Source organism: Pundamilia nyererei, unplaced genomic scaffold (genome assembly GCF_000239375.1).
Source record: "Pundamilia nyererei isolate P.nyererei 1_Seehausen unplaced genomic scaffold, PunNye1.0 scaffold00080, whole genome shotgun sequence".
Classification (NCBI taxonomy): domain Eukaryota; kingdom Metazoa; phylum Chordata; class Actinopteri; order Cichliformes; family Cichlidae; genus Pundamilia; species Pundamilia nyererei.
Window position 1 is genome coordinate 150,167 of NW_005187481.1, and position 14,950 is coordinate 165,116.

A 14,950-nucleotide genomic window follows, 5' to 3' on the forward strand; every position below is an offset into this window, starting at 1 on the left:
AATTTGACCAAAAAATGACTTAGGCACTTATGCTATGAAGCTAACGATATGATGTGATTTGGGGTGAGACACCTTCAGCAAAACCAGTGAGAAAAGTGTCCAAATATGTGATAGAGAAGATTTAAATCACACTACATCTTAAGGGTGTAGACTCGGACATTATCTAAACAGGAAAACTGACACAGCCAGGAGTTTGGAAAAGTGTTCGCTGATGGGCTGCTTCCACTACCAGTCTTACATGCAGTTGTGTTAATGCTCATCTCTTTCCACTTGACTGTGAGTCAATGCAGAGTGAATGAAAGCTGCAGCACTACAACTAGTGACGTACATACTATCTAGCGGTTTTCATCACTTCTTTTTCTTCCTCCCTGTCACCTTCCAGTCATCCATGTTGTATGCAAGCTCACTAATGCACATACTAACCCAACTCTTAACTCCAAAGCTGCAGGGGATATCTATTTATAGAACACTGTGCTATGCACTAAGCCTCCAGCGTGCTGTATAATTACACAGATTTGACATCAGACATGAACTGATGTTTCTTTTTCCTATGCTATGGGCACCTGCTTATCAGCTGTCTTAATCTTGTAAACTATTTCTATTTATGTTTTCTATATATTTGCATATATCCTCTTTGTATGCAGCAACATATGTCTTTGTATCTGCTACACAATGTTCTTCAACCCACTGAGTATTGCAAGTTTCCCCTTCCCCGATTCACCATTTCCTTCCATTTTAAAAAAGGCTGAAATTATCCATCAATCCAGGAGCTATCCAGTTTTTCAACCAGGATGGTGCCCTATGCGAGGATATGAAGAGCTGTTAGCTTCAGGGCCGCTGACTGGACTGACAGGCTGGAGAGGGGACAGAGATGTTATTATATAATGTGTATGACACACATACTGTAAACATATTCAGTGGAGAATCTGTGCAACAAATATTACCAGAACTGTATTTCTGAATACTAACATAGTTTCTGTTAAATGCAGATGCTAGCTCTCTATAAGCCTTCCGCTCCGATAATTAATCTCACCTTATTTGTCCTGACTCCTTCCCCTCACCTCTAACCCAGTCACAGCAGATGGCTCTTCCCCCCTAAGCCTGGTTCTAGTTCTAGGTTTCTTCCTGTTGGAAGGGAGTTTTACTTTTCCACTGTAGCCAAGTACTTGCTTATATGGGATCATCTGATTGTTGGGTTTTTCTTTGTAGTATTATAGGGTCTATTACAAAGTGTCTTGAAGTAATTGTTCTTGTGATTTGGGGCTATATAAATAAAACTGAGATGAGGTGAAATGACCATGTTTGAGGTGCAGCACCCTATTTGTGACCATTTTCACCCAGTGACATCCAGCAATCCCTGTAGACAATAGCATAAAGTCAGCATAAAGTGTAGAATTGAATCTAAGCAGCTTCATCAACTTAAACAAAAAATTATTGTCTGCTACCTTTGATCTAACTGGCCACAAGTATCACAGCCTGCTCTGTACCAGTTCAGCATAGGGCATTGAACTGCCTTGTACTATATTTTCATGCAACTTCTGAATACAACACAAGATTAGTATACTTTGATTGCAGGCTGTTTCACAAAAACATAACTTAAGATAATGTTACATTTATGCTCACTTCTCTTCTGAAACTCAACTTTATTTAGATGTGTAGCATGAACACATCACAGGAATGAAAAGGAAAAGGGGAAGCATTTAGGTTTGGGATGTCATTTTCTTTTTACTAAGGAAGTATGTTCAGGCAGTTACTAGAAGTCTGACTGTCAGACTGCGACACAGTCAAAATGAACTGATTCTGCTGTAAAATGCATGACTATTGAGGTTTTTCCTTTCGTTAATACTGCCATTTAGTTGTGTAAATGTGCATGTTAGAAGTGTGTAGAGGTTTTGTGTTTTCAGATAATCTGTGTAGAGTTTTAGATCCCTCAGTTGAGTGAGTGGTACTGGCTGGGCAATTGGAGGGAAATTGATGGCCCTATTTAAAGCCAGTCTCTACCAGATGCAGGAGAGAAAGTGGTGGTTTTTCGTTTTTGAGAAGTACTGGTCTCATCAAGAGGATCTGAGGATTCAGGAGTGATGGATGGTTAATGGCCAGGAGATGACAGTAATGCAACAGTTTTGGATGCAAGCTGCCATTAAGCTTGACTGAAGAAGAAGATGCAGGAGAGAGGAGAGGTGAGCTGTGTCACCAGAGCCATGTTATGTTGAGTTTTGTTAATTGAATTGATTTGGGGGAAGTTTTGTTAAGTTATACATTAAATTAAGTTCACTGTGAATAAATTGCTCACCTCTGAAAACCTGAAATGTCTGCATAGTCTGCTTCTCTACCACCTTCCTTGACGTTCGTGCCTGACTACCTCACAGTGGTTACCAAGCATCACTGTTGCTGTTGTCTGTAGCCATCAGCCTCCAGGAACCACACACATCTGGTTAAAGAATATTCATTTTTCCAGTGTTTGCTAGATAATCATGTGATCAGTCATTGATCCTACATTGTCACCATGACTGCATGAAAACATTAACATGATGTGGTTAGTGGTCCATTCTGGTACATTTTAAGCCCTGGTTAGAGCCATCCTTTATAACAAAAAGCCTCTACTTGTTACTGTTAGAAGTGCTGCTAACTATGCTAAAATGTAAATGCTAAGCACATGAGTTTACTATTTTAATATTGTTAGTGTGTGAATATTATTTTAGTAGTAATACAGCTGGATATCATACAGTGGGTAGAATATTTAGAGAAAACAAAGTTTAAACTGGACGAGGAAAAAAAAAGACAAGCACCAATAGGTCACTGGCAGAATTTTTACTGTAGCTTACCAAACCTATAAGACATCAGCTTCATACAACCTACACTAAAAAGGCTGATGACGATAACTCAGTCAGTTATCATCATCACAGATGTGGCCTAATACAATGAGTTCATTATTAAGGCGTACACACTGATATGTTATTATAATAGACATATGGACCAAAGTCCAGCATTGATAAGATACAATCAAGAGTAGCACCCATGGATCACTGTAGGGTTTGGCAGCAATAAATTACTCACAACATGAATATTAGATTTACTGTAGGCCAGCATTAACAGCATAAATCATAAATATTCATGTCAAACAACTTTTCATCTTTTAAATAGCGTAGATCAGTGGTATTAGTGTAACAGCTTTGTCTTTGTAGAGTAAAAAATAAGCATCTAGACTAGTAAAATTTTGGCTCCTCCAATATCTGAGAAAATCTCTGACATAATCTTGAAAAAGAAACCAGTTCATTGCTCCTTTGTGTAGATCATGACAAGACGGGTATATAAATCATTTAATTGGGATGAAGAGTACAATAAAACTCACTCTGCACCCAGCAGTAGTCGTTTCATGCTCTAAATCTAATGTGCATTTCAGCAACAGAAAAAAAAACCCAGACTTGGTTAATGATGCTCTACTAAATGAATGATCTTGTCATCAGGTGTGTGGACCTCAGATTAGTGCACTGATGAACAGATGTGATGCTTTTTCTTCTCCATAGCAACAGTGTAGGATTTTGCCAGTGTTGATTGCCTTCTGACAAATTAACACTCACCAGCTGTTTCCAATAATTACCTCTCCCTCCCTACCCGACTGAAGATGTTAATTTGACAAATTGCCATTCTTGATTAGCACTGCTTCCCACACAGACATCGTTGGATTAATGATTAGAGTCTTTTGCAGAGACAGAAGACAGAGAAAGAATGTGATGTTCCAGCCAACTTACCTGCAGGGGGGAAAAAAATCCTGGACACAACAATGTTGCATAAATGAGCAGTTTTCTTGTTCACTCAATGCTTTCTGAATGATTAGAAACTTATACTGACATTGGCATTATGTGTACCAATGTCTGTGGTCTTCTGCTCTTATCAGAATCAGAGAGACTTTATTTATCCCCAAGGGGCAATTAAGATACAACAGAGCAGCATGACGTTAAAGATAAGGACAGGGCATAAACGGGCAATAAGAATGAGATAATAAATACACAGAATGTACAGTATATACAGTTTTAAAATTAAAGTGACTGAATAAGTAAATAAGTAACTGTAAGTGAATAAATTGAATAAAGTGTCTGCAGTATAAAAAAAAAAAAAAGAGTATAAAGTAGTTTATGTTTATGGATGTGGGAAATATCAACCACCACTATCTCTTGTTGGTTGGGACAGCAGCTTGTCTGTCTAGACCTCTAACAGAAGATCTCCCATCGGGACTTGGGGACGTCTAGTCCATATGGATGTTTTTGTAAACTATCCCAGCCACTTCGTAGTATTTCTCATTGTATGCTGTCACAGATTGAAGGGCCTGTTCTTGTGGTGCCATGATCAGAGCCTCTGCTTCGTCCTTTAAGCGGCCTTTTTAGCCACTGGTAGCATATCTTGATATCTTCTCTTCCTCTGTGTTGATGGCACCTCCTAAGCAGAAGCTTAATTGTGTATGTTGGTTCCCTTTTTTCATCACTGTCTATCTTCACCTGCCCGAGGCATTCTTGAAGTAGCTCATCTCGTGGGGCTATCTTCGTGGGGCTATCTGATGTGTTCTGAATGCTTCATTGTCATCCTGGACTTTGGTTCTAAAACTAACCCTCACTTTTTCTTTTTCCATTGCTCATAGAGCCTCAGGGTGCTGGACTTTGGATATAGACCTCTGTGCATTGTGAGGAGGTTTTGTATCTTGAAATCAGTGGCATCCATGTGGATGGCCGGCCATTCTGTGGCCGGATTATTTTTCCAGCTGGGTAACTGATGACTATTAGGGCCTGTGTTTTAATGGCTTGCATCTTTTTCCTACTGTTCAGCTAGCCTTTCAGCACCCGTATCTGGAAGTATCTGGCTGTGACTGACCTTCGTGCATCTTTATCATGATTCTCAGTGGCCTGTGGGATAGCCAAGTACTTTTGGCTCTCCTGCACATCTGCTATTCTCCCTTCTCACAACTCCACCCCTTCAGTCCAGATCACCTTCCCTCTCTTTTCAACCATTTAACCACACATATCCAGTCCAAATGACATCCCAATGTCCTCGCTGTAGATCCTGTAGATATGTGTGTATGTGAGTCTATACTCTGGATTATATCACAAAAAGCCTAAAATCCAAAACAAGTAAATTTGAGAACCTTGAGAACCCAGCCTATAATTGAGGTGTCTCATTGCAGACACACCAACGTCTGTATAAAATCAGACGTTGGTGTGTCTGGGGGGAGACTTCTGCTATGCTGTGTTGTGTTTCAACCAGGATCAGTACCAGTACATCAAATACATTCTTGGAGCTGTATTCTCAGATATGTGTGGGCTACTGCATTATGTAATTTTGTAAAGATGCTGAAGTTTGAAGAGTCATTCATTAATATTATAGGCATATAGGCATCCTCAGAAATTTTCAGAGATATTCTTAAGAGTTTAGAACAAGATGCAACCAGCATCTTGTTCTAAGTTTTCAACTTTACCGTATTTAAGTGTTGACATTCTAATGACAGCAACATTGGCTAGGAAAGTGGTGCTCCAAAAACTGAACTGCTTTCAATTAAAAGCAATGATAATGTAGCAGGAAAGTGCTGTGCACTGAGGACCATGGGTGCTGTCAACACTTGGCTGTATAGGAAGAAAACCAAAAAACCAATGAAAAAAGACCTCTAGAGACAGGCCCTGTAAATTCATCTGTCATTCTTCTTCTGCTTGTGTAATTCAGGGTTGCTGAATGGAAAATGAAGGTAACGCTAGAGTGGCCAAAACTGCAGCCACTTGAGGCTGGCTCTAGGAGAGAGTCAATCAGCATAGTTCCAAGTTAAAATGGCCAATTTAACAACAGTTATTCAGCTGGAGCTGGTAGCCGTTTGATAGGTGTCCGCTCTGCTAGTGATTATTAATTTCTGGCTCTCTTCCACAGTGTGTCTTTTATCCTGTCTCCTTCCCCTTAAGATCCCAACCAGTCCCGGCAGATGGCTGCCTGTCTCTGAGCCTGGTTCTGATGGAGGTTTCTTCCTGTTAAAAGGGAGTTTTTCCTCCCAACTGTCGCTTGTTGGGGTTTTCTCTGTATTTTTGTAGGGTTTTGAAGCAAAAGTTATCGTGATTTGGCGCTATTTAAATGAAACTGAATAAAATTTTGGCTCAAAAAAAAAAAACCAAAAAAAAAAAACAACCATTCTCTGTGAACTAATTTCGTTAAGCTTCCAAATATGCGGCGTCTCCTCACTGAAACATGAATCCATCGGCCTGTGTTGTGCTGGTCAGTGGCACAACATAAGCTAATTTGCCTTCTGCTTTTAGTCCCCCTTGCCAAGAATTGCATATCAACCATAGCGATGTCCGTAACAGATCAATTTATTGTTAACAATCACTGTTTTGGTATAGCGTACTTCAGCAAACGGAGTAAAGAAAACACAGATTAAAATAAGGTCTAACTAACAATCGCAATAAAAAGAAATAAATAGAAAATAATCCAATTAAGGTCTAGTAATTCCATGTTCATATGAATGCATAACATCTACAGTATAAGTTAATAAATTGAAGCTACTGTATAAATACATCACTAGCATGCACAAGATTGTATTATGGAGACTATTGGAGCAGTTATCATCTTACACTGAAGAAACAGTATAATAGGCAAGTGCATTTTCTCGACCAAGAAGAAACTGAAGACAAAGTAAATCCACAAACCTCATGTCTGCTTTTACAGCTTCCACTTTAACAGTGCATGTGCTCTCTGTCCACAGATCATGCTCTGTTCACTAATCGGGTCTGTGGTTCCAGGTGACATTTCAGATCAGACCCTGCCAATTGTTTTGAAGACGGCATTACTTAAAGGTGAAAATTGATGGTATTTTTCACTATCTCGATCAAATAGTTTCCTGATAAACAAAAGGAGCCGATAGAAGTAGTAACGACAATACTGACAATAAGAATTGGGTGTCCAAAAACAGTTAATTTATTTAATAAAGCACATCAGCACATGAGAGGGACAAGCTGCACTAAGTTTACTTTATGAATCTGTAGTTTTAGTTACAGTATGACCGTGTGACTGAGCAGGACAAATACCTGACACAAGCAAACAAATTTTTTTTGTTGTTGTTGTTTGTTATCAATAACAGAGACAACCTGCTTTTCACTCAACGACCATGGGCCCACGCAGTGCAACTAAAGATGTCAGTACGTTTTTACGCAATGAAGTTCAACACCCCCAGAAAAGCTCATCTTCATCTCCCAACCCACCTGCTTGCTCTCTCTCTTTCTCTCCCTCCCTTTCTTTCACCAAGAAAGTTTGTGACATTCAAGGTTACTCCATTTTTCCCGCTGCTCAAGCATCGAAACTGAATTTTCTATATGCTCCTCCCTCGTCGAATATAGCAAGACAGCTCAGCTTCATTTGCACAATGAGACCAGTCTCTGCCAGTGTGAAGGTATCAATACCCAATGGTCACACTGTGATCAATGGCATACCTCTTGCATCTACAAGTGTTTGGCAAATGCTGCAGAGGCTATCAAGGAGGGGGGTTCTTTCTTCTATTGTTTTTTTTTCTTTAACTGTAGGTTATTTCTGAAACTAAAATTCCTTCATCTGCCTACCTTTTTTTTTTCACTTTAAATCTGTGGAAAAATAAAGAACTGCAGCCGCGTCAGCAACCATCGGCTTCAATAGGCCGCCGAGGTTTCACCGCCCCCCCAACCCACCCTCCTTTGTTTTTTTTTTGTTTTGTTTTTTTTTGTTTTGTTTTACATTTCTAAGAACATTTTAACTATTATTATTATTTTTGTCATCATTTGTGAGCGCGTGTGTTTGTGTTGTTTTGGCAGAATGGGGTTCTAGACTCCTTAGTTGTTGCCCTCTCCTCCCTCGTCATCCTGCTGGTCGCTCGTCCAGAGCGTCAAGTTGTCTCGTAGCAGCTGCATGATGAGAGTGGAGTCTTTGTAGGAGTCCTCGTTGAGGGTATCCAGCTCGGCAATGGCGTCATCGAAAGCTGTCTTGGCCAGGTGGCACGCCTGCTCTGGCGCGTTCTGGATCTCATAGTAGAAGACAGAGTAGTTAAGAGCCAGGCCCAGGCGGATGGGGTGGGTTGGCTGCATGTGCTCCTTGCTGATCTCGTGGGCCTCGCTGTAGGACTTCTCAGAGGACTCCACCACCGAGGCTCTCTTCTCCCCCGTTGCAACCTCGGCCAAGTAGCGGTAGTAGTCGCCCTTCATCTTCAGGTAGAACACTTTGCTCTCGTGCTGCGTCTCGTTGCAGTTCTTGATCAGGTAGTTGTCGAGGAGGTTGAGCACATCCTGGCAGACGGACTCCAGCTCCTTTTCTATCTTTTCCCGGTAGGCCCGCACCATCTCAATCTTCTTCTCATTGCCGTCAGCTGATGTCTTCTGCTCAATGCTGGAGATGACGCGCCAGGATGAACGCCTTGCCCCAACCACATTCTTATAGGCCACAGAGAGGAGGTTCCGCTCCTCGTTGGATAGTGCTTCATTCAGCTCTGTGACCTGGAAAAGCAAGAAGGAAAATGAGTTGATGGATTTTTTTCAAGTATATGAAGATGACTCAACAGCTGATATAATTTTAACAGTAAAAACTTGATTATTTGTTCACTTGTTAAACTAAAACAGTCACAAGATGCCCACCAACTACATCCCAATACTACAGCCGCAGCATTAGCAAATGAAACCACGCCTCCAGCATGTGACATCACCCTGTGAGGTAACTGCTCATTGGCTATCAGCAGCTCTGAAAGCTGGTTTTGTTTGGTTTTGACAGGCCTGTGTCTGGCTCGAGGATTTAATCCTTTATATCCCACAGAGACTGTGCAGCTGAGGCATCTTTACAGACCTTTCTTAAATATAAAGCCTGTTGTTACTTTCTTTTTCAGCACAGTACAGTTTCGTGAGCGTGACAAAGCATTGACCAATCACAGTGAGCAGGCCTTCACAATGCCTGTACTGAACACCACACCGGTTACCATACAACTGATAGGACTTACATGCATACAAATAGGGAAACCTCAGACATATTTTGTGCATTTTAACATTCATACTTGTAGAGAAATTTCTTTGGACTACTAGTGTCTTTTCTGTACCAACTTTTAAGGCAACCCATGCAAACATAGGCATTATCTTCATTTGTTGTGAATAATTTCCAATATTTCATTAAAAATACAAGTGGTCAGCCTCATAATAAAAGACAAACTTCCCAGCTGTCAAAGTAATTTTATGGGATTCATCCTCTGGGGATTAGGATTGTCTGTAGAAGGCACACAAGAACAGAAAATATCTCGTCTACACCCTGATTTGGTCGGTGTGTGAATGTAAGGTGACACACTGTTGCCACAGTGTTAAGAAATTAGCATGTGTCAACTGCATAGTAAAATGTGTTCTTCAGAGATTGCGTAAGTGTGTTTGTCAGAGTACACACAATGGGGTCTTGCTCAGCAGCACTGAAAGAGTGCTGCTTTGACCTTTGTGGTTCATCAGTCACTATAACACCTCTGTCATATGCACAACAGAACCTCCAAGCCTCGGCGAACTGTTTCCACCTTTACGTTTACTCCCAATTTCGCTGTAAATTTTCTACCTTGTTAATCCATGAAGTAGCCATAACTCTGGGTTGAATTTTAAAAGGGAGGGTGAAGGAGCAATCTGTGATCCAATCTCCAGTTTCCATGGTGACCACAATATCTGCTTCATTTATGAGCGCCTTTGTTTTTCGTTTATAAATTATATCTCTGTTAGAGAAACTGGCCATGAGCTGCTCATGGTGAGGATGCTGCCATGGTTGATGATGTAGTGAAAGCTACAGCATGTTAGGGACAAGTAAAAACGGTAGAAACAAAACATTAAATAATTGTTTCATGAAGGGTCAGAGGACGGCGACTGGTTTACCGAACACATTAATGCTGACCAAAGGATTCTGGACACAGCCCCATAAGCCTTCCTTTCTCCCATTAGATCAGATGAAACGGTTACAAACAAACAAACAAAACAATGTGCAGAGCACTTTAAATATCAATTTCAGTCAGCAGGGCGGATAAATATATAAAAAAAGTCTGAATTGAAGTGATGTAACTCAGCCTTGCTCGGAATAACAATAACTTTGCGTTCTATTGGCATTTCATGCGATTTTAATAATCTCTCATCCTGTTTTATTGTGCCATCATAGCATCAAGCTTTACGTTTTTATGGCAAAGCTAAACATCAGTATGCAATCGTTCCACTAGCAGAGCTTTACAGGTGTAATCTTGTTCACTAAGGAGTGTTTCTACACAGGACAAACATTACAATTGTCATAAATGAGACCTCTGTACTGTGAAAGAATGAAGACAGGGAAACAATAAAAGGACAGAGTACATAATGATCCCACTTAGAAGAACAGGAGAAAGCTTGCCCAGCCTTCTGCCCATCAGTCCTTCCTTAACACACCCTCAACACTCTACCTCATCCCATTAATTTACAATTAGCGTATACAAGTATCTGACCAACAGTGAATGCAACCAGCAAGAGTGGGTCACTGCTGGAGCAGCAGAGAAGTCAGATAAATTAGGCCTACTCAATCCATCTGTACAAACATGGCTGCCTTTGTTTCAGGAGGCTGCACAGTGATCAGAAAGCCCTGACGGAAGCTGGGGTGTGGGGATGACAATGGAGCTCTGTCTACCCATAAAGCTCATCAATCGCGCCTGCTCTCGTGACTGGTCCTTACACAAGGCAGTCAAAGTCCCAAACAACTGCGTGTTAATGCAAACAAAGGCCAGGCAGAACAATCGATAACTTCCTCTTTGACAGCTCTCCGTGTGGCTGTTAATATCACAGAGAGAGCTGTGGGGCCGTGAGGGTGTTGGGCCCAAGTAGAATCTGGGTTCGAACTTGAAGCTCGAACCTTCCATTTCCATTTTAATAGCTTGCAATCCCATAGATTCCCATTCTCCCTGTTACCCCATGCCTTACTTCTGTGTTTTCCTTTGCTCATTTACTCCCCCTACCTGATGTGACAACCCCCCCCCCCTTCTGACCCTCTTTCAAGCAGGCAAACACAAAGGCGCCATGGACCACCTGACGTCATTGGCAGAATGAATAGGGTTAGCCAATTTAGCCACAAGTCAAGTAGCTCTTTGTTACTATGTTACTTGCATATGCTATTTTTTTTCCATAAGTATGGCTAATGTTTGTATCCAGCTATATCACACAAAAAGAATCGATCATGCAAAAGGAATAAGAAAGATGGGAATAAGAAATATGTAGGCTAGGGACTAGGATTGAGGGATGCCAAACACTAATTAATGTAATTTGGGGCTTTGTTATAGTCACAGAACGGGCAACACACAGCATAACCAAAAGTGAAGGAAAACATTGGCTTAATTGGGTACTAACACACATACACGTGCCCATTATTACAGAGTAATTGCCTATTAAATAAATATAATAATAAAATGTATCTACGGGATCAAACTGCCAGTTGTCTCAGATGTTCAAAGGTGACATTCGAGCTACAAAAGGCGCATGATCATGGTGTGGAATTACTAGAGAATAATATTCCTCTTTGACAGCATTATTAGTGCAAAAAGGGCTGGCCTGTCATCTTTCTAAAGTCTTCATCCCTTTCAGGGCCATTCAGGCCCCCAACAAATAACCCGCATCAGGTTGTTGAAGCAGTAAAGACACAACTTCAATAATTCTTCTAAAAGTATGACATTTGCCATCACTATGATGATGATCATCATTTGTAACCTAGACAGGTTACACATCTAGATTCCATAAATTCAGAACACACAAACACACACAGGCAGAACTCTTTCCTGGTCAGTTTTATAAATATAGGCCTGGTAACTGTGTTGTTGACTGACACTGACTCTGTCGCCATACAAGATTCATTCTACAGTATAACAGCAAAAACACGCCGGCATGATGACTATAAACACCTTCAGGTGAACAGGAACTTTGAAGGAAAACACACAGTGCTGCCCTGGTGGTGGCATGTCTCTTTAAGCACCGGGTGATGAAATGTGATCCTAGAAGTCTGGTTTGTGTAACTGGTTAATGTGTATGGAGGCTTATCGGACCAAAAGGAGGCAATTTTACAACTCTGGAATGCTCTTGGAGCAATAATGGGTCTTAGAAGAAAAAAAAAATTATACTACAGGTCTGGGGTAGGCGTGTCAGCGAGAGGCCTTACGATGCTCTAGCATTTTATGTCCCTGCTCTCCATTTGTAACACGTCTGTGGGGAAAAGTCGACATCAAGATAATAAGAAGCTGTTGAACTGCACACACTGGTGCTAATGTGAGAACAGCTCTGAGATGCTGTAAAATAAGCCTGATTATAGTGTATTATAGTGCCTTTGTGACTCAACAGTGAGTCAAAAATCATTTCAGGCCATCCGTGAGTGTCCCAAGATGACTGTGGGTACGTTCATGATTGGACTGAGGTTTCGGAGTACGTTCTTACCCTCGAAAGAAAAAGAATAAGAACATGACACTTTCTATGCCAAAGACCTGAAGCAAAAACTACAAAATGATGATAAACAGGAAATGGTGAGTTACAAACATTTTGTGGGCTTATAAACCCAGGATGGATGGAAGTAGTGGCATACACCATACACCAGTGGTGCCATGTTACCTCTCTACTTAGATTCAACGTAAAAATTAAGCAGTGATTAAAAGCTACCACTAAGGGCTTTGGAGAAGAATTTAAAGTGTCACTAGAAGTAGGGCTGCCACAAACGATTATTTTGATAGTCGACTAGTCACCGATTATTTTTGCAATTAGTAGACTAATCAGATCATGCATCCATTGGACATAAAGCGTACGGCTTATTGCACCAGCATGCGTCTGCTCTTATATAACTATCATTAGCTTACAGCTTTAAGTGTTTAAGGTATGTGCTAACTAAAAATAAAGACAAGTTGATGGTTTATTAAATTTTAATGAAATTTGCAGACTGTTTCGGTGAAGTTTAATAAGCTCCTTGCTATCTGAAATATAACGGGACACCGGAGTATATTCTCGAGCATCTCACACTTCTGATAATCAGTTGTCTGCTTGACGTTTATTCAGCTGTGTAAAAACTATAACTTTAATCTCAGCCAAACCGATTTACTCAAGAACAAATAAAATACTAAAAAAAAGCCAAACGATAACATTTTTAAGTTATCTAAGTGACTTATATATGTTTAACCTGAGTAGCGAAAGACGACGGTGGGTTTGAAAATGATTTGCCGGGAGTCCGGTGTTCTCATGGCCTCTAGTGAGCCTTTCCCCCGGCTAGCTATCGAGCTAGTGGGTAACAGACATCGCCGAAAACGTCGGCGCACTTTTGAAAATATGTGGTGTCTTGATAAACTGGTTTACACAGTTACAGTCTCGCCTGAAAATATGTTAAACTTTTATTTTGTGACCCAGAAAGAATAATAAGAGTAATATTAAAACTAACTAGCTGCCGCCATTGTTGAAAACTGAGCTGGGCTGCGCTATGAATTCTGGGACAAAGCTACTTCTTCTTCTTCGGGGTTTAACGGCAGCTGGCATCCTTGTACATGCAGTGCTGCCATCTTCTGTTTCAGTCCGTTATTACACTCTTAAATCCTACTACTTATTCCTGCGTCTTTTGTGATCTTACAAAGCTTCAAACGACGCGTCGACTATTAAATCAGTCGAAATCGTCGACGTAATCGTGACTAGTCGACTAATTGTGGCAGCCCTAACTAGAAGCCAGCATCCAGAACATAATTCACGTTTTGTCTCGAAGGGACTGGCCTTTTAAAACGCCCAGGAGGACAGATACCTCTGTGTATTTAAGGGAAAACACCTTTTGTGAAGATGGAAGTTGTAATATCATGGTTTGTTACCACTGTTTTGACAAGTCAGACTCTTTGTAATAAGTACCCAAGTACATAATAATGATAATTATGTTACTGCAAATACTGACTGTAATTAAGAGGCAAAACTAGGGGGAAAAAACTTATATATACTTTTGACCTCTGTAAGTAGATCAGACTTTTGGAATATAATTTTTGACAGCTGTGATCGAGCCACAGATCGAGGCCTAAAGGTATACCAGAAAAGCAGCGCTCTCCATCAGTTTCCCTGACGAGCCCCTTGGTCCAAATTTGTTCTTTCCATTTCTTTAACAGTCCATCAGAGCTGCTGCAACAACATAACGGTCACTTAACAGAAAATGGGGAAAAAGGAAACACAGTCAGAAAAGGCAGTTAAATAATAAAAAAAAAATGCTACATAATTTTAGAATTAAATAGCTACTCTATTATACATGACTCTGGTCTCTGCCTCACCTCACCCCAACCTGTCATGGCAGATGTCTGTCCCTCTCGGCTGGAGGTTTCTTCCTGTTAAAAGGGAGTTTTTCCTTCCCACAGTTGCCAAGTGATCATAGGGGGTTGCCTAATTGTTAGGATTTTCTCTCTATTTTGTATAGTCTTTACCTTACAATTTTTAAGTGCCTTGAGGTGAATGTTGTTGCGATTTGGTGGTATATAATTGAAATTAAATTGAAAGTCATTGCTATCGTTATTGTAAAGTTATAAATGATACTGAAATGCGGTAATAGTCACGTTAACCAATTAGTCTTTTTCATATATTTTGTTCTCTCTATTATCTCTGAAGAAATAGAGGAGGAGGAACCGTCACTGCCTGTATGGACCAGGCTCCTTTCATTTACTGTATATTGGTAGTTCTGTAATAACAGCCTGTCAGTTTTACATACGCTGTATTTCTGCACTCATCCTAAAGTGAAAGTGCTCACCACCTAGGGCTGCTCGATTATGGCAAAAATGATAATCACGATTATTTTCACTGAAATTGAGATCTCGATTATTTGACGATATTTATTTAACCCTTTAAGACCTACCATAGAACCAAGTCCACCAGAGCTTATATTATATTTTTACATGCTGTAGCGCCATTTTTGGGAGCATTTCAAGTTGCTATACATCAATACAACT

The 14,950-nt window shown here is 40.5% G+C and overlaps 1 protein-coding gene across 2 annotated transcripts in view; it reads right to left on the reverse strand.

Annotated features, from left to right (window-relative positions):
- Positions 1 to 7,755: 7,755 nt before the first annotated feature.
- Positions 7,756 to 14,950, reverse strand: part of ywhag1 (3-monooxygenase/tryptophan 5-monooxygenase activation protein, gamma polypeptide 1) — a 13,109-nt gene continuing 5,914 nt past the window's right edge. For both annotated transcript variants that reach the window (XM_005737769.2, XM_005737770.2), the window contains exon 2: positions 7,756 to 8,486. In XM_005737769.2, the coding sequence (XP_005737826.1) occupies positions 7,830 to 8,486 (657 nt within the window). In that variant the 3' untranslated portion in view covers positions 7,756 to 7,829. The remainder of the gene's footprint in view (positions 8,487 to 14,950) is intronic.